This window comes from Leucoraja erinacea, chromosome 2 (assembly GCF_028641065.1).
Source record: "Leucoraja erinacea ecotype New England chromosome 2, Leri_hhj_1, whole genome shotgun sequence".
Lineage (NCBI taxonomy): Eukaryota > Metazoa > Chordata > Chondrichthyes > Rajiformes > Rajidae > Leucoraja > Leucoraja erinaceus.
The window spans coordinates 41,361,003-41,381,583 of record NC_073378.1 but is presented as its reverse complement, the minus strand read 5'-3'; the positions used below and the strand labels follow the sequence as shown (position 1 = coordinate 41,381,583).

General features: G+C 40.4%; 1 protein-coding gene across 1 annotated transcript in view; it reads right to left on the bottom strand.

The window, feature by feature from the left end:
- LOC129709333 (ATP-dependent translocase ABCB1-like) overlaps positions 1-20,581 on the bottom strand; it is a 162,435-nt gene that overhangs the window by 112,299 nt on the left and 29,555 nt on the right. The window contains exons 4-9 of the mRNA XM_055655616.1: positions 19,008-19,068; positions 16,398-16,589; positions 10,463-10,634; positions 4,110-4,234; positions 2,056-2,227; positions 43-156 (exon numbers count right to left, since the gene is read on the bottom strand). Coding sequence (XP_055511591.1) covers positions 43-156; positions 2,056-2,227; positions 4,110-4,234; positions 10,463-10,634; positions 16,398-16,589; positions 19,008-19,068 — 836 coding nt within the window. The remainder of the gene's footprint in view (positions 1-42; positions 157-2,055; positions 2,228-4,109; positions 4,235-10,462; positions 10,635-16,397; positions 16,590-19,007; positions 19,069-20,581) is intronic.

Below are 20,581 nucleotides of genomic sequence, written 5' to 3'. Positions count from 1 at the left end.
GACCAACAATGAGCACATGCTCTGATAAGTTGACCCGGTTACCTGGTCCATGATGTGATAGATCACATGCGCTGCCCCTCTTGCACTGGCAAATGCTTCAATGTGCGGTGATGTTTGACCAATGGAAATTGCACCAATTATGACTGCGAAGAATACCTGAAAAAATTGAAGAATAGAATTAAACTATGTTACTCTGACCAAAAAAGCAAGAATTGTTATTTGCTTATTCTCCAACTAAAAAAGTCATCATAATATATTACTCCGTCAAATGACCATCCAAAATTAGTTTATTTCTCAAAAGGTGTAAACCTCAAGGCCAGCCTGAAATTAGACCTGACTACTCATCCAATAAAAGAAACAAGGAACTGTAGATGCTAGTTTATATAAAAGGACACAAAGTGCTGGAGTATCACAGTGGGTCAGGCAGCATTTCTGGAGGACATGATTTGGTGATGTTTCGGGTCAGGAGCCTTCTTCAGACTCAACTAAATGTCATGGAGAAATTCTGAACTTGCATGGACTCTCAGGAAAACTAAACCAAGGCCAGCTGTTTCACAGAACCAAACTACCAATGTAAGCTGCTGCTGTTTAATACTTAGTTTCCAGAGTAGCATGTTGGAAGTACCAAATTCCAAACATTTTCTTACTGTAATTCAGACCAGCACACACAGGACAACCCATTACGAATGCCTCATTAAATAATATTGATAATCGATCTATTTACACTGAGAACAGCATTACTGTAATTGGCATAACTCATTGTAAGCTTAAAACTTCTCAAAGTAAACTCTGGAAGAGAACTTTCTGTGGTAAGTATAGACAGTCGGACATTTAGGGTGGTGATCGGATCACTGATTCATGGTCCTCACAATTTTCTTCCAATTAAATGTAAAGAATGAGAAATTTGTGGACGTATCCATTTTACATGAAGGTTATATCACATAGAATCCAGAAAGAGCTAGCTAATTGGATTGATGGAAGGAAGAAGAGGGTGATGGTGGAAGGTTGATTCTCGGTCTGTGCCCCAGGTTGGTGCTGGGTCCATTGTCATCAACAGTTAAAAGGGGATAATCTAGATATATGGATAGGATAGTTTTGGAGGGATATAGGCCAGGACCAAATGGGACTTGCTTGGTGAAGCAACTTTAGTCAGCCTGGATGAGTTGGACTCAATGGACCGTTTCCATGCTGTACAGTTCTACAACACTCTGACACCATGGACGATCTGTATAGATGTTGATCTTAAGGCTTAATTCATGTTTAAATACTGTAGCAGAGTAAAGGGCCTGTCCCACTTGGGCATCATTTACACTTCACGACGCACAACGTGCATGTGATGCGCGCATGTTGCGTGGTGATGTAGGCAGTGACGCGCGGTTACACCCCAGGATTTTGGGATGTACAAAATCTTTCCACGACATCTGCGTGACGCGCAAATGACGCCCAAGTAGGACAGGCCCTTGAGGAGGCATTAACAACATCAGCTGTTCTCCCTTGGTTTACTTTCCCTTCATTTGGCCACTCGCTGTTCACACTGTCCAGGTTTTAGTAGAATGAACGGCAAATTTCTTATAAGGCTTGACAGCGTAGATGTAGGTTGTATTGTTTGCCTTGGCAAAGATTCAAGAACCATGAGTCAAGGTCTCAAGCTAAGCAATTAAACATTCACAAAATAGTGGGAAGAAATTTCTTTGCTCGGAGCACAATGAATCTTTCGAATTCTATATCCACAATATTGAGTATATTCAAGACCGAGACCAATTATTTTTTGCACGTTAAGGGAATCAAGAGATATGGGGCTTGTGCAGGAAAATGGCACTGAGGTAAAAGACTAGCCATGATCTGGCTAAATGGTGAAGCAATCAATACCATTTAGGTATGAGAGGCCTTCAATATAAGATGCACTTCTTGTGTAATGCAGTTTAAATAAGGCCAGACGTTGCATTATCCCATGACATTTAAAAGGGGCTGTAATAGAAACAAAGGTTAGGAAAAATCCCTGCAACTTCTAGGAACATTTACATATCTGTATGCTTAATGCAAAAGGTCACTTACTGTAAGCACTGTTCCAATTGTATAGTCCTCGTCCAAAACAAGGATACTTCCATACCAGAAGGCCAAAGCATAGCAGCCAAACATTATTAAGTAGTTGAAACCTATTGCTATATTGCTGCTGATGGCCTTTTTGATTCCAAGCTTGTGGCCTTCAATTAATTTTTTTAGGTACCTGAATAAAATGGTGAACATATTAGATAATAACCACTGCAGTATTTAGCTTCATGTTAACAATGTTGATATAAAGAGATAGAAAAAAAACACATATCCTTCAAAACAATTAATCACATGCACTGATATTCCAGCACACACATACCATTACATCAGGAATTTAATAAAATATTTCAAGATCTAATTCTTAAACTGGTTAATTCCACCTCTCTATGTGCTCGTCACTGCCTGATCCAATTCAAAATGGTACATAGGACTCATAGCTCAAAAGCCAAATTATCTACTATTTACCCTGAGGTTAGTCCATTCTGTGTTAAATGTAACATTTCTGAAGCCTCTCTTATCCATATGTTTTGGTCATGCCCCAGCCTTAACAAGTTCTGGCTAGAGGTCTTTCATACATTATCCCAGGTGTTAAACATCATATTGGAACAAAAGCCTCTAATCGCTCTTTTTGGGATCACTGGTGAGGAGGTTAGATTAACTGCAGATAAACACCGCACTATATCTTTTGCTTCTCCTCTGGCTCGCCGAACAATTCTACTCAGGTGGACGGAACCTACCTCGCCCACTCATACACAATGGCTGACAGATATTATGTCCTGCCTAAAGTTCGAGAAAATCAGGTACTCACTACAACATTCAAATGGAAGGTTTCAGAAATCATGCGGACCTTTATTAAATGCATTCCAGGCTTTGTAAATGCTTGATCATCAAGTACAGTTTAACAGTCTACCCATTCACTTATTGTGGATTATTGTTGTGACAGGCTGATATTTGCATATGCTCACTGGCAGTGACTGGGGAGGGATTATTTTTGGTATCTCGTTTTTCTTTTATTGTTGTTGTCTTGTTATATGTTGGCATAAGTTGTTTTATATTTATTCTTGTCGTACACTCTGTCTGTAACAAATGGACAACTTTGCACTTTGTTATGTCCTGAAAACGAAATAAAAAAGATTTTGATTTTTAAAAAAAGTATGAGATATGAATATTAGATTCATATATTGACTTCGAGGTCCATGGACCCTTTTTTTAAGGTCTTGGGTATGTACTATATCTTATAGTACTCTTAGGGATGAATGTGTGTATTTAAGGTTGAATTAAGAGATCAAGAGGCTGTCTCACACCAAAAACTGCGCTACGTATTTTAATTGCCGCAATGGTTTATAAATGAGTTAACTCGCACCAGCAGTTATGCTCCGTATGCCACGTGCTTCAGATTACCTGGCCTGTGATTTTTCTCGGCATAGCGTTGGATGCATATGCACAGACAATGTTTCAGCCCAGTTGATCTATTTGTCTTCCAGTGTGAGGACGACACTGCGTACATACTGTAGTAACTTGTAGTGTGGCTATAGCGTAGTTTTTGCTGTGAGATGCCTTTATCGATTGTCAATTCGACTCACTGTAGCTGGTATTTAAACTCGTTTTTACATGATCTTGAATTACAATCATAGAGTGATACAGTGTGGAAACAGGCCCTTGGCCCAACTCGGAGCACCAAGACAAATTCCTTGTTTGTGAATACTTGGCAAATAAACGTATGAATTAATTCATTCATTCATTCGTTCATTCTTTCCCACACCGGCCAACATGTCCAAGTTACACTAGTCCCACCTGCTGGCGATAGGCCAATATCCCTCTAAACCTGTCCTATCCATGTACCCGTCTTACTGTTTCTTAATCGTTGGGATAGTCCCAGCCTCAACTACCTCCTCGAGCACTTGTTCCATACACCCACCACCCTTTGTGTGAAAAAAATTACCCCTCAGGTAAAGAAACATGGTCTTCAGTCCCAATAAATCTCATCTTTAATACAAAGTTTTATTGCCAAAAGACCCCCAATATCAGCCCTAGAGAAAGCGAATATAAATTCTAACCTGTCAACTTCTTTCTTTTGTCCTCCAAAAGCTACCACAGTTCTGATGGATGACAATGCCTCCTCTGCCACAGCTCCAGCCTTTGCATAGGCAGTTTGCTCTTGTTTTGTGAACGAGGTCAGTATCTGAATCGGTAAAAAAAACAAAAAAGGAAAAGAACAGTTAGATTCAATTTTATTAATACAATTATTTCCTTAGTTGTCCAAATAGAAGAACATGAGAAATGTCATTGGATAGTCTGAAGCTCATCCCAGCAGGAGCCGCTGTCATCTTGATACAACTTAACCACACCGGAGAATCAGGTTGAAAGGGAAAGGTTCTCACTTCAAAGAAAAACAGCAAATGCTGGGAAAAATAATCAGTGTCAGTAACCATCAGTGGAAAACGAAACAGACAATGTTTCAAATTTATTCCACCTTTCTGTTTGGGTTTCAAATTTCCAGCAACTGCAGTTTTTTCCCCTCATACCTGTATGTCCCATTCAACTTTCACACAAGCATCTAATCCTCTCCTTGCATATTTTGTCACACCTCTGATGAAAAAACAGCTGCCCCAAATTGCTTTCAACCATCCGTTAAGCAGGTCTCTAATGGCCCTGTCCCATTGTACGAATTCATTCATGAACGTAGAGCGGGCACGTCGGAGCTCTTAGCGGCTCGTAACGCTAACGGCAGGTACTCAAGAAACGCGGTAAGCTCGGGAAGACTCGTGAAGATTTATCAACATGTTGAAAAATGTCCACGAGAGCCCCGACTACTTATGAGCGGCCATTACTATAAATCTCCGAGTTCAAATCAGGGCAAACTCGGGGAGAACTCTTGAATTAACTAGTACAGTGGGACAGGGCTTTAAGATGTGCAAAACCTAACTGACTTTGGGATGGGAGGATTTGATATGTCAATATTAAAACAAAATACAACTGGCAATGTTCGGCTCGAATCAGGTTTAAAGAGGATCAACTTATTTGTAACATTAATGATCCTAAAGGCCTTTGGCACAGTAAATGTGGAGAGGATTTTCTGATTGTGCAGATTACCCAGGCTGACAATTAAATCAATCATAGCATAAGGCAGCACATTAATAATTTGTTGCCTACTATTAAGACTGATTAAAAAACACATTGTGACACTTTGCAAAAAATTCACCCATGAATTTAGGAATGTTTTTTTGTTGTTGCTTATTTCATTATTTTAATATTCTTAACCTTAAGTTGTGAAGTTCAGTATCAGCATTCATGTTAAATGTGACTATGTTTGCAATGAAAAATATCAAAATAATTTGAATCTTTGCCAAATGTGGCTTTATTGATAGAGCAATTTCTTTCTTAACCTAATTCAAAGTCCAGTCGTGCCAAAGGCAAAGATAAATAGACAATAGACAATAGGTGCAGGAGTAATGCATTTCGTTGTCTCTGTATACACTGACAATGACAATTAAAATTGAATCTGAATCTGAATCTGAGTAGGCCATTCGGCGCTACGAGCCAGCACCACCATTCAATGTGATCATGGCTGATCATCCCCAATGTTCCTGCCTTCTCCCCATATCCCCTGACTCCACTATTTTTAAGAGCCCTATCTAGCTCTCCCTTGAAAGCATCCAGAGAACCTGCCTCCACCGCCCCCTGAGGCAGAGAATTCCACAGACTCACCACTCTCTGTGAGAAAAAGTGTTTCCTCGTCTCCCTTCTAAATGGCTTACTCCTTATTCTTAAACTGTGGCCCCTGGTTCTGGACTACCCCAACATCGGGAACATGTTTCCTGCCTCAAGCGTGTCCAAGCCCTTAACAATATTATATGCTTCAATGAGATATCCTCTCATCCTGCTAAACTCCAGAGTATACAAGCCCAACTGCTCCATTCTCTCACCATATGACAGTCCCGCCATCTCGGGAATTAACCTTGTAAACATACGCTGCACTCCCTCAATAGCAAGAATGTCCTTCCTCAAATTAGAGGACCAAAACTGCACACAAGACCACAGGTGTGGTCTCGCTAGGGCTCTGTACAACTGCAGAAGGACCTCTTTGCTCCTATATTTGATTCCTCTTGTTATAAAGGCCAACATGCCATTCTCTTTCTACACTGCCTGCTGTACCTGCATGCTTTCTTTCATAGACTGAAGTACAAGGACCCCCAGATCCCGTTGTACTTCCCCTTTTCCCAACTTGACGCCATTTAGATAGTAATCTGCCTTCCTGTTTTTGCTACCAAAATGAATAACCCCACACAACTTCATCTGCCATGCATCTGCCCACTCCCCCAACCTGTCCAAGTCACCCTGCATTTTCATAGCATCCTCCTCACAGTCCACACTGCCATACAGCACCGAGCAGATGAAGTTTATTGCGGATAAATGTGAGGTTATCCACTTTGGTAGCAAAAATAGGAATGCAGATTATAAATGGCATCAAGTTGGGAAAAGGAGCAATACAACGGGATCTGGGGGTCCTTGTACATCAGTCTATGAAAGTAAGCATGCAGGTATAGCAGACAGCGAATGGCATGTTGGCCTTTATAACAAGAGGAGTCAAATATAGGAGTAAAGAGGTCCTTCTGCAGTTGTACAGAGCCCTAGTGAGAGCGCACCTGGAGTATTGTGTGCAGTTTTGGTCCCCTAATTTGAGGAAGGACATTCTTACTATTGAGGGAGTGCAGCGTAGGTTTACAAGGTTAATTCCCGGGACGGCGGGACTGTCATATGCTGAGAGAATGGAGCAGCTGGGCTTGTACACTCTGGAGTTTAGATGGATGAGAGGATATCTCATTGAAACATATAAGATTGTGAAGGGTTTGGACATGCTAGAGGCAGGAACCATGGTCCCGATGTTGGGTGAGTCCAGAACTAAGGGCCACAGTTTAAGAATAAGGAGTAAGCCATTTAGAATTGAGACGAGGAAACACTTTTTCTCACAGAGAGTGGTGAGTCTGTGGAATTCTCTGTCAGAGGGCGGTGGAGGCGGGTTCTCTGGATGCTTTCAAGAGAGAGCTAGATAGGGCTCTTAAAGATAGCGGAGTCAGCAGATATGGGGAGAAGGCAGGAACGGGGTACTGATTGGGGATGATCAGGCATGATCACATTGAATGGTGGTGCAGGCTCGAAGGGCCAAATGGCCTGCTCCTGTACCTATTGTCTATTGAGTCTCTTGCCCAGAGTAGGTGAATCAAGGAACAGAGGACATACTGTAGATTTAAGGTGAAGGGGATAAGATTCAATAGGAATCTGAGGTTCCACACAAAGGGTGCTGGGTGTATGGAACAAGCTACCAGAGGAGGTAGTTGAGGCAGGGACTATCCCAACATTTAAAAAGTAGTTTCTTCTTCTTGCGTATTTGATCTATTTGATCTTATTTGATTGTGCACACCAAGTTGATTGCATTCGTCAAAACAGGTTGAACCACCTTAAGGTTGCAATCTCCCAGTTTGACAGGGTTGGAGGGATATGGACCAAATGTTGGCAGGTGGGACTGGTGTAGCTGGGACATGTTGGCCGGTGTGGGCAAGTTGGGCGAAGGGCGTATGTCCACACTGTAAATCTCTCTGACTCTGTCTTTTAGGAGAAAAAAAGTGGTATAGAGTGGCAGGGAATGTTGGTAGGAATATCCCAGAGCAGTTGGGGATAGTTGGGGAAAACCTTTTTTTCCAATCTTTTACCTTGACGGAGATGCGATTTTTTCTGTATCGTATCGTCATCCCCACTGCGGCCTAACATCTAGGAGTTGGCAGCCTTTCTTGGAGACAGATGGGCGCTCCAAGCCGTGGGAGTCTGCAGGACTTTAACATCGCAGAGCTTGCAATCCCTTTGCCGGGGATTGAAGCTCCAACCGTAGGGCCTGTGAAGTATGCGGTCTCTGGTAAGAAGAGACAGACTCTGGAGACGGTTTCAACAGGCCCGTCGCGGGAGTTTCGATCACCCCGACGGGGGCTTTGATCGTCGGCTGTGGGGGGCTTTGATCGCCCCGACTGTGGATGGTTTGGCTACCCCGACCGCGGGAGAACAAAGGGAAGTAGATTGAACTTTATTTTCTTCCATCACAGAGAGGAATGTGGAATCCACTGTGATGGATGTTTATGTTAACTTTTATGTGGTTCTGGGTCTTGTTGCTTTTCATTTAGTATGGTTGCATGGTAACTCAAATCTCACTGTACCTCAACTGGTACATGTGATAATAAACTGACCTTGAAACCTTGATAAAAAAAGATATGGATAAGGGTTTCAGTAGCAAATGAAGCACTTATTTTTCGCTACCAATTTCTACTTGCAGGAAATCTGCTCCACTCCTGATCTGACCTATAACACACATAGTTCCAGCACTGCATATCATCAGTTACCATTCATTCGGGAATCAACTCCTTCATTTCGTCATAACCGATAACACCCTCTTCATTCCTAACAACATTCAAATCCAAATAAAGTTCACTATATACTACAATTGGAATGGCATTCAAGCAAATGTTACAATAAAAGAATTGTGGGTATCATGTGTCAACCTCTTTTGTGTAAGAACAAGAACAAACAATTCTCAGAAAGTTTCTTTATTACCTTGGGGAGCAGCTGGTCTAGTGAAACCACGTTGAATGTATACAATTAAAAGTTCATTGTAACTCACAATGTAATAGGTGGAAAGTACAATGTTTTACCCAGGACGTGTACGTCGGGTGTAAGAATTGTAACAAATTAGACAACAAACTTACTCGGCTACTCTGTGTGCAGGTTGTGAGTCTAGGTTGCCCTTGATACCTGCCATATGGTGGTAACATATTATTAATTACATTACTTGCCAGAACTCCAGACTAATAATCCAGCAACATCCAACCGTGGAAATTGGCAAATTAATTAAATCTAGTTACAGCTAGTCTCAATAAAGACAACAATGAAAAGCACTCTATAAAACAGATTGCTATAAAAACAAAGTGTTTAAGAAGAAACTGCAGATGCCGGAAAATCGAAGGTACACAAAAATGCTGGAGAAACTCAGCGGGTGCAGCAGCATCTATGGAGCAAAGGAAATAGGCAACGTTTCGGGTCGAAACGTTGGCCATTTCCTTCGCTCCATAGATGCTGCTGCACCTGCTGAGTTTCTCCAGCATTTTTGTGTACCTTTGCTATAAAAACACATGTGTTTGATTGTCCTTCAAGAAAGGAAATGTCTCATCCTTACTTGGTCTGGATCCATGCGATTCCACACTTGCAAAGGCATTTGCCTTTCAAATGTTTCCTCAGTTCAGCAGCAATGAGGGATAGACAATGGAATTCCCAATAGAGTCTGCATCCAACATCCCTGAAACTGCATTAAATGACAAGGCCTCAATGCATTTGGCTGCTGGGATTGCAGACATTGGTAACTGCTGCAAAACCACGGTGTGATTGCACAATAATCCTAACGAGAATGCTTAAAGAACATTTGGCAGGATTTTAAAAAGCCCACTGCAGCTGCCTTTGATATCCATTTTGCAAAAGCACAATTCTCCATTACCACTGGAACATCAAGCCCTAATAAGATAGCCATTCATTCATCACACTCAGAAATTTTCATCTCACTTCTTGACTTGGCTCTTATATCTATGCCTACAATGGGTAATCTGAAACACCAAAGGCCTTGATCAGAGGGAATGATCAGCCATGATCATATTGAATGGCAGTGCAGGCTCGAAGGGCCGAATGGCCTACTCCTGCACCTATTTTCTATGTTTCTATGACCAATCCGAAACACCATGTACAAAAATTAATAATTCAAGCAATGGAGAAATTCTCAGAGAAACAAGGACCAGCAGATGCTGGTGTACAGAAAAAGATATAAAGTGCTGGAGTAACTCAGTGAGTCAGGCAGCATCTCTGTAGAACATGGACGTTTTGAGTCGGGACCCTTCTTCAGACGTTCTGAAATACCACCTATCCATGTTCTCCAGAGATGCTGCCTGATCCGTTGAGTTACTCCAGCACTTTGTGTCCTATTGAAAAATCCTTAATGATTTAAATTATTGATTTATGTACTTGGTAACAAGTTTCCACATGTCAGCTGCCTGACACAAATAAATGGTGAATATCATGTAGAGCACAAGATTCCTTTGATTCTTGGTTATCTTTCTGAAACCAATGCAGTTATCAAGCATCTGGTTCGGTTAGTGACTGGAGAAATCTGATATTGACTGCTCAGAGTTTTTTCAGAGTCCCAAGAATAGCTTCCTATCCATCTAGGAAATGTTGAGAAAATTGGAAAAATTGGAGAAGAAAAACTGATAGAAATTGTGAAAAAATACAATATTTTATGTAAATAAAAGTAAGTTTACTCAACAAATTCTAAATATACAAGATTGTGTTTGAATTAAAGCAATGAGTCAAGTATACTGACCTTAGCCCAGATTGCAGTACAGATTCCCATAACGGGGCTCATAGCCAGAATCACCAATGCCAACTTCCATCCTTTTATAAAGCCAACCACTAACCCAGCTACAAAGGAGGACAGTGACTGTATGAGAATGCCTATTTTATCACCAATACCATCATGTATTTTCGAAATATCACTGAAAAACAAACAGAACACAATCAAAGAATGTCATCTGGTAAACAGCAGTATGCACTGACTCGTTATTTACTCTTCAAGTCTTCAGCGTTTTCATTGCTCTTTCATCACTGGAGTTGGATGCCTTCAAGGCCATCACAGTGGATCTATCAACCAGGTAGATGCTTGACATATTCCCTGGTTTCAATAAATTGTTATACAGTGGCTTGCAAAAGTTTTCATACCCCTTGGACTTTTCCACATTTTGTCACGTTACAACCACAAACGTAAATGTATTTTATTGGGATTTTATGTGATAGACCAACACAAAGTGGTGCATAATTGTGAAGTGGAAGGAAAATGATACATGGTTTTCAAATTTTTTTACAAATAAAAAACTGAAAAGTGTGGCGTGCAAAAGTATTCAGCCCCCCTGAGTCAATACTTTGTAGAACCACCTTTCGCTGCAATTACAGCTGCAAGTCTTTTGGGGTATGTCTCTACCAGCTTTGCACATCTAGAGACTGAAATTTTTGCCCGTTCTTCTTTGCAAAATAGCTCAAGCTCAGTCAGATTGGATGAAGAGCATCTGTGAACAGCAATTTTTGTCTTGCCAGAGATTCTCAATTGGGTTTAGGTCTGGACTTTGACTGGGCCATTCTAACACATGAATATGCTTTGATCTAAACCATTCCATTGTAGCTCTGGCTGTATGTTTAGGGTCGTTGTCCTGCTGGAAGGTGAACCTCCGCCCCAGTCTCAAGTCTTTTGCAGACTCTAACAGGTTTTCTTCCAAGATTGCCATGTATTTGGCTCCATCCATCTTCCCATCAACTCTGACCAGCTTCCCTGTCCCTGCTGAAGAAAAGCATCCCCACAGCATGATGCTGCCACCACCATGTTTCACAGTGGGGATGGTGTGTTCAGGGTTAGTTTTCTGCCACACATAGCGTTTTGCATTTAGGCCATAAACTTCAATTTTGGTCTCATCTGACCAGAGCACCTTCCTCCACATGTTTGCTGTGTCCCCCCACATGGCTTGTGGCAAACTGCAAACGGGACTTCTTATGGCTTTTTTTCAACAATGGCTTTCTTCTTGCCACTCTTCCATAAAGGCCCGATTTGTGGAGTGCACGACTAATAGTTGTCCTGTGGACAGATTCTCCCACCTGAGCTGTGGATCTGATCAATGCTCTCCTTGCCCGACCTGTCAGTTTAGGTGGACGGCCATGTCTTGGTAGGTTTGCAGTTGTGGCATACTATTTCCATTTTCGGATGATGGATTGAACAGTGCACCGTGAGATGTTCAAAGCTTGGGATATTTTATCCCTGACCTGTCTGGTGTGTTCCTTGGGCTTCATGGTGCTGTTTGTTCACTAATGTTCTCTAACAAACCTCTGAGGCCTTCACAGAACAGCTGTATTTATACTTAGATTAGATTACACACAAGTGGACTCGATTTACTAATTAGGTGACTTCTGAAGGCAATTGGTTGCACTGGATTTTATTTAGGGGTATCAGAGTAAAGGGGGCTGAACACTTTTGCACGCCACACTTTTCACTTTTTTATTTGTAAAAAAATTTGAAAACCATGTATCATTTTCCTTCCACTTCACAATTATGCGCCATTTTGTGTTGGTCTATCACATAAAATCCCAATAAAATACATTTACGTTTGTGGTTGTAACGTGACAAAATGTGGAAAAGTTCAAGGGGATATGAAAACTTTTGCAAGCCACTGTATATTTTTGAAAGCTTTGTTCAGAAGTTTTTCATGTAGCATAGAAACGTTTACTGTTGGGTGTTTATTAAATATCTGGCAACATCAAGAACCTCTTGGTTGCATGAAATTTGAGACAATATGAATTAGCAGGCTGGAATGGTGAAAGAACAGTGCTTCATCCTATGCAGTCAATCCCTCCTTTTCCTGGTTACACTCGAGGAGCTGAAAACAATGGCCCTATGGAAGATGCCAAATTATATCAAAATCAGATTCTGCTAACTTGTTTGAGCATCTATTGTCACAATGGCAGCATTGAAGTACAAATATTTGAACAAATATATATACTATTACTAAAACTCTCATCTGACCACTTTGGGTTTTGCCTTCGCAAAAACACTACCCTATAACTACACCTTACTCACCGTTCTCCTCTGCTCCAAGCCACCAAGTTTTGTTCCAATCGGTGAAATATTAGAAAAGTTGTGAAGGTTTAAAAAAATTGTGAGATCAGCAGATTGGTCTTCTCGCCTGTCAGTCACAATGTAGGTAACGCCCCTTCTGGGGTGAGGAAAATAAAGCTCCTGGGGCCGGGCGTGAGTCAGTCAGCCCAGAAGCCGTGAGAGTTGAATCCAGAACTGTGAGTCCACCAGTCCGGAGGTGGTGCTCTGTCTGGAGGTGGCGCTCAGTCCAGAGGTCGCGCTCAGTCCGGAGGTCGCGCTCAGTCCGGAGGTCGGGCGTTAGTATAGTCAAGAGAGTTTTTGCATTTTCAATCCAAAATCACTTTTGCATTTTCACAACCAAACCTCTTTTGCATTTTCACACCAAAACAACTTTTGCATTTCCAAACCAAAACCCCGTTTGCATTATCAAACCAAAACCACTTTTGCTTTTTCAAACCAAAACCACTTTTGCATTTTCAAACTAAAACCACATTACGGGCACACGCAGGTTAGTAAACACGTGTTCTGTGTTATTCACAGTTCAGATTGAGAGTTGTGACCTTTTGCTCCCCCATCTTGCAGTGACCGAGGCACATCCACACTTCCGGGTTTTATAGTCCATCCCCCTCCCACCGGAAGGGGCGTGGCCTTCATGGCGTGATTGACAGGAGAGAGAATCTCAACATTTTTTAAACATTAATAAGTCTTTTATTTTTCATCGAAGGCGAAAAATCATCTTGTCCTGCGCAGCAGTGGAGAACTCCGAGTAACATGGCCATAAATCACAGCCATAAGTGGTAGCACGTTTTCTAAAACTAATATGCAGTGCAAACAGGAAGTAGTTAAGATTTCAGTTTAATTATACAGAATATATGACACAGACTCAATGGTTCAAATGGCCTCCTTAGTGCTCTAACAATTTAATGTATTTATGTTTACATGTGGTTGGTATTAGGACATTAGCTATGTAAAATATGTTACCGATTGATTTGGCTTCAAATGGGTTATAAGTTCATAAGTTCTAGGAGTACAATTAAGAAATTTGGTTTAATAAAATTACTAAGCTCTGAAAAAAGTGTCAAAGAGATTAAGTCTACTCTGTCATTCAATCATGGCTGATCTATCTTGCTCTAAAACCCATTCTCCTGCCTTCTCCCCATAACTCCTGACACCCTTATTAGGCCACAGCTGACAGGTGTTGCCTAATGGAGAGGAACCAAATTTCATGAACAAGGATAGGTTTAATACCAAAATGCATGTGGAACACAGTATTGTGTGCTTAAAGCCGTGTACAAAGATCAGGACCCAAGTGTTATTTCATCACTCCATACATGGAAGGACGATACTTTGACCGATCAGGTCTACGCTGGCTCACAACGTATTCCCTTCACCTCACTAATTTGTTTCGGAAACTTTTCTCCACACGGTCCCCTCACATCTCCATCACCTCTTCCACTCATCTACACTTGAGAAAGCATCCTATCGAGATGCATTGCTGCAAGGTTTAGCAACTGCTCTGCCGAAGACCACAACAAATTGCAGAAGGTTGTGAATAAAGCCACTCTTCCCGTCAACTGATTTAATTTACATTTCATGCTGCCTTGGGAGAGTAGCCTACATAATCAAGGACTAACTTACACCCTGGTCATTCACTCTTTTCCTCTCCCATCAGTCAGAGGATACAAAATTTGCAGGTACACCACCAGATTTAAGAACAACTTCTTCCTCACTCTTACTAGACTCTTGAATGAATCTCATAACTAAGGATTTATTTCCAATCTCCCAATCTATCACATTGTGGCCCTTGTGCTTTCTGAAAAAACTGCACTTTCTATGTAGCTGTAACACTACATTCTGTACTTCGATGCATTCCTGGTTTTGCACCACCTGTGATACTCATGTATGATTTGATTGTACTCATGCATGGCATTATTTGCCTGTATAGCTTGCAAAACAAAATGTTTCTCGCTACATGTCACAATAAAATAATTTACAGTGGCCAAATAACCTCCCAACCATGCATGAATCAATGAAAAATCACTAGGGCATTATAAAAACTGATAAAATAAGTTAAGAACTCTGTGTATAATTAAAAATAAAAGTGATCCTGCCTTAGTTTAGAACTATATCGAGAATAATTTGCACAAATTATATATTACAAAGATAGGATTTCTGCAGTTCTTCATTAGCTCAGAACAAAGTGTCAGGGAAGAAGTGACAGAACAGGTAGCAAGTCGATAATAAAAAGAAAACAGAGGAATGGAGGGTTTAACTAATCACCAAGCTTGGCAGCAGAGGGGAAAGAGCATTTCACAAAGGTTAGTGTTGGGACTATTGTTGTTATTGCTGAGAGAGGTAATTGGGAATTAAAAAGTGCAGAAACTGCACAACAGCATGGGAGATGCTCAATGAACCTGCTGGTGTTTTCCCTCCTTTGCAAGCGCTACAGGCTTGAGACATCTGCACTTAAATCAAAAACAAATGATGCAAAACCAAACCGAAATCAACTTGGCGCGTAAAACGTAGCGACACTTGGCACTGACTCAGTGTGGTCTATTATCTCATAATTCGTATAATTGTGCATAATGTGTAGTAGGATTGTCATTAAACTGCATCCAAAAAAATAATTTCAACTTAAGTGCATGCGACAATAAAGTACCATTGAACCTTGTCATTCTTGATTTTCATTCAACACTCGAACATGTTGGTGCTGAATTTTGATCAGCTGGTCTTTAAATAACTCGCTCATGTCAGATATTGTGTTGTTTGTTCGAGGTTAATAATTTAAGCCCAGACTGTGTCATCCACTACTGTTCCTTCATCATGAGAGATGGTCAATTCCATTTCAAGCTCCACAGATAATAAAGCAGTCTATGTTCTCATGTCGCAAAATATGAACATTTAGGCTTCTGCTGATACGTGGCAAATAACATTCATGTGCCACGTGCTAGACAATAACCATCTCCAACAAAGATGAGCCTAACCATTCAAAGGTCCATAACGATCGCCAATCTGTCATCATTAAGATAATGGGGATCACCTTTGGTCACAAACTGTATTGTGGCTAGTAAAGCAGGGAGGAGGTTGAGTCTCCAGCAACATGTGGTTTTATTATTGACTCCACATATTCTTTCCACTGCATTCATGGTACACTTTAGGAATGTAAAGAAATATTAATCAAATGTCCAGTTGAGAACAGCTTCAATAACACTCTAGAAGCTCAATACCGTCTAGAATAAAGCAGCAGCCTCCGGCTGGCAGTCTGCTTCATTTATGAAACAGATTACATCATCGCCAAGGCTTTTTGACATCACCCCACAGACCCACAAATTCTACTGAGTAGGAAAAGGGCTGCAGGTTTATGGAAACATCATTGGCTAAAGGTTCTTTCCTAGTCCCAGAACATCCTGGATAATCCTTCATTGGCTCAGAATTGTGGAGGTGCTTTTGCCAGAGGGTTTACAGCAATTCAATGAGTTGAAACTCCTCTGTCATCTCAAAGAGAATTATGGATGAACATTAAATGCTGACCTTGCTAATAATGGCCACTTACAATGTATGTATGTATGAGTGAGAGTGAATATATATATATGAATTAAAGTCTGTATTTGTGATCACTTACTCAGTTAGACGGGTGTTGATCTCACCAACCTCACTGACATCAAACCATCCAATTTCTTGACGCAACACAGCATGAAATAATTCAATTCTTATCTTCATTGTCTGCCTTGCTGCTGCCAGTGACCAGAAGCAAATCTGCATAAAGGCTGTAATAAAAGCACCTCCCCCTAACCCTGAATAGTAAAAGGAAAATCTGCAAAGTAGAAAAAAAAACTGTATTGAAATAAAAGTACTGGGATTAGACAATTAATATGAAGCTGTTGTGAGGCAATAAATAATAATTTAATTTCTTTGATATTCAGCATCTACTGCCACCCACTGCAATCTCGGAGGACTGGATGGTGGCAAAATGTATTTCTTTGTTTCAGAAGTGAAGTAGAGAGAATCTAGGGAATTGTAGACCTCATATCAGTTGTGGGGAAATTGTTGGTGAGGATTCTTTGAGATAGGATTTACTCTCATTTGGAAGACAATGGGTTATTAATCGACAAACAGCATGGCAGCATATGTGGCATGTCATGTCTTACTAACATGATTGGATTTTTAAAAGTGATAAATGTGGTTGATAAGGGTAGGAAGCAGTCTACAAGATAAGGGTAGGGAGGGTAGGAAGCAGTCTACAAGAATTATATAAGGCATTTGATAAAGTCCTCCATAGTAGGGCTGCTCCAGAAGATTAAGTTCTGTGCAGGATTCACAGTGACAGTGGTGGGGGTTGCATGGATAATATATAGCTATATATAATGATACATAAAGACAATAAGGTGTGTGTGTAGTGTGGTGTGTGTGTGTGTGTGTGTGGTGTGTGTGTGTGTGTGTGTGTGTGTGTGTGTGTGTATATATATGTGTGTGTAGTATATATATTTATCTATGTATATATGGATAAATATGTCTATGTATATATATATATATCTATATATATATATATATATATATATATCTATATATATATATATATATATGTGTGTGTGTGTATATATACGTAAATGAAGAGGGTTGGTTAGTAACTTGGCAGATGACCCCAAGGTTGCTGGGATTGTGGACTGTGAAAAAGGCTGTCAAAATATTCAGTGGTATGAAGGTGTTGCATTTTGGATTGGTGGGGACATGCCGAACTTCCTAAGCCTTCTAATGTAGTGGAGGCATTGGTGTGCTTTCTTGGCCACTGCTTTGGTGATGCTGGTCCAGGACAAATTGCTGGCAATACTTATTCCTCAGAAATATGGTATAGAATGTTAAAGAAATCATTTAGAATGCTTGTCTTCATTGGCATCGAGTATCAGAATCAGGAATGAATGTTGCAGCTTTATATGACTTTGGTTAAACTGTATTTAGAATATTGTGCACAGTTTTGGTCGCCGCATTACAGGAAGGATGTGGAGGCTTTGGAAAGGATGCAAAAGTGATGCAGAATTCTGCATGGATTGGAGGCTATTACCTATAAGGAAAGGTTATTTTCACTAGAACGCAGAGGTTGCGGGGACAGATAATAGAAGTAACTAAAATGATGAGAGGCATATATAGGGTAGAGTCAGAACTTTTTTCCCCAGGATGGAAATATCATAGACCAGTGGGCATTGTGTTAATGTGCAAGAGGCAAAATATAAAGTAGCTGTGCAGGGCAAGTTTTTCCCTTACATACAAGGTGCTACGTGGCCAGAATGCACTACTTGGTGTGGTAGTGGATGCAGATACGATGGTGGAAATGGAAGAGACTTTCAGATAAGCTCATGGATATGCAGCGAATTGAGGGGTATGGATTATATGAGGCAGATGAGATTAGTTTACCTTGGTGTCAATTTCGGCACAGATATTGTCAGCTGAAAGGCATGATCTTACGCTGTACTGTTTTATGTTCTAATCTGAGTGGTGACCAAGAAAAGGACTGCCCATCCTTTGTAGAATAACCTTGTTTGGTCCATTAAAGTGAATTAAATTAAAATCAGGTGGGTTTTATTGAGAAATCAGCTCCAACAAGTTTCCAACCAGGCAGCAAAGTTTGAAAGTTACATCCGTCCTTGTCAATTAAATGTTGCTATTACCATGCGACATTGCCTCAAAGAGATCATACTTCTGGAATTGTGGACCAACCAGAAAATTATCTTATTTCATATTTTAACATCACAACCAAAGCTAAACATAATCAAATGTTTATGGGCTATATTTCCAGTTCATTGGCTATATTTAAGAGGGAGTTAGATGTGGCCCTTGTGGCTAAGGGGATCAGAGGGTATGGAGAGAAGGCAGGTACGGGATACTGAGTTGGATGATCAGCCATGATCATATTGAATGGCGGTGCAGGCTCGAAGGGCCGAATGGCCTACTCCTGCACCTAATTTTTATGTTTCTATGTTTCTAAATATCATGTTTTCTTTCCGATTTATGTTTTACTTTCCATCTGTGCCAGATCAATAATGCATCATCCTAACAATATAATTTTCAACTGATATTACAGTTGATGGTGCAATGAATAACTTCAGCTGTAACTTAATTCTAATTATTTGAAATTATGAAATTACTAAAATATCTTTGTGTCATCAACTGGAGCCAACCAGTATGATTATAGAAATTAATACAAAATTAATATAACCCTTTTTGATGTGTTAACTACCTCGTCATTTGCTCCTCCAATGTTTCGGTAAAATCACCAGTTACATTCAGCGTTGAATTTGCTGGAATGGATATGTTGCAGTTAGTATATGTCCTTCTGTTCAAGTTAGTAACATTCATTGAAATCGTCATCACATAAATATGAGGAAATGATAACAAAGGAAGTATAGAATGCAAGATATTTTAATATTAAGTATCTACACAGTGACATCACGCACACACATGAGCATGCACGTGCACTCACATGCAGTTATGTCACACGCGTGCATACACGTGTTCGCATACATTCGCCCGCACACACATACAGTATGTAATGCTATAACACTGAGTCAGTTAGGAAACAAGCAATCTTCTCTGACTCATCATGTAGTTGCTGAAGATGAAAGACTGTTTAAGGTGTGACACTGAGAAAAGTTGACCTAGTTTCAGGATCAATGAATGTCATTAAGCTCCAGTAAGGAAGATCAAACCAAGGAGTTTAGGTAGTAAGGTTGTGATGGGATAGTAAGGAGAATGAATGTAGGGAGGTGAAGTCATCTTCCATTTCTGTTTTGCTTTATTAATGTTATCAACTGCAGAGTCTCCCTGCTCTCACAGTAGAACAAGAATGAGACTGAAATTGGAATAGAAGTGTCAAAAATAGTCATGGAGTCATACAGCACGGAAACAGGCCCTTTGGCCTAATTTGACCATGATGACCAAGATCTCCTATCTAAGCTAGTCCTGTTTATTTAGAATATTTTTATTTTTTATTTTTTACTTTCTTGCTGAATTTATGGGTAATTTGTGAATTATTTATGTTTTGCTGCTGTAAGCAATATTTTTATTAGCCCTGTAGCTCACTGTATTTGTGCATATGGCACATTGATATTTTCTGATTGCCTTAAAATTCATTCTTCATTGTCTATCCACCCAGCCAAAGTTTCTATTTGCAACAAACCTCTTAATGATAGCTCACACATTTGTGTCTAAATAACATATACACCAGTAACAAGAGGTGCATTACCAAGACTTGCAGAACTTAGCTCCATACATCCCACCATTCATTAAAATTCTTGTTAACCAATAACCTTTGCTTCCTGCCATTGATCAAATAAATGCCTCTGGCTATCTGGCATATATAAGCCTAATTATATATACTTCTACTGGGTCTACCCTCAGCCTCCTAATCATTCTTTTTCAACCTCTCTACTTCCAGGGAGCTATGTGCCTGCATCACCAAGATCTCTCTGTACGTAAATGCTCTGAAGAATCGTGCCATTTACTGCTATTCTTTTCTCTTATTTTTGACCTGACAAAGTGCAGCATCTCAGATTTGTCCAGATTGTCCATATGCATTTCTCTCCCCATAATTCCAGCTGATCAATATGCTGCTTTCATATGTTCATAAGCCATAGGAGCAGAATTAGGCCATTTGGCCAAATCGAGACTACTAGGCATGTAATCATGGCTGATCTATCTTTCCGTCTCTACCCTATTCACCTGCCTTCGACCCATAATCCCAGAGCAAAATTGGCAATTGCCCTTCCTCCTAGGTAATTTTCTTTGGAATAAAGAATGGGGAATGATTAATTG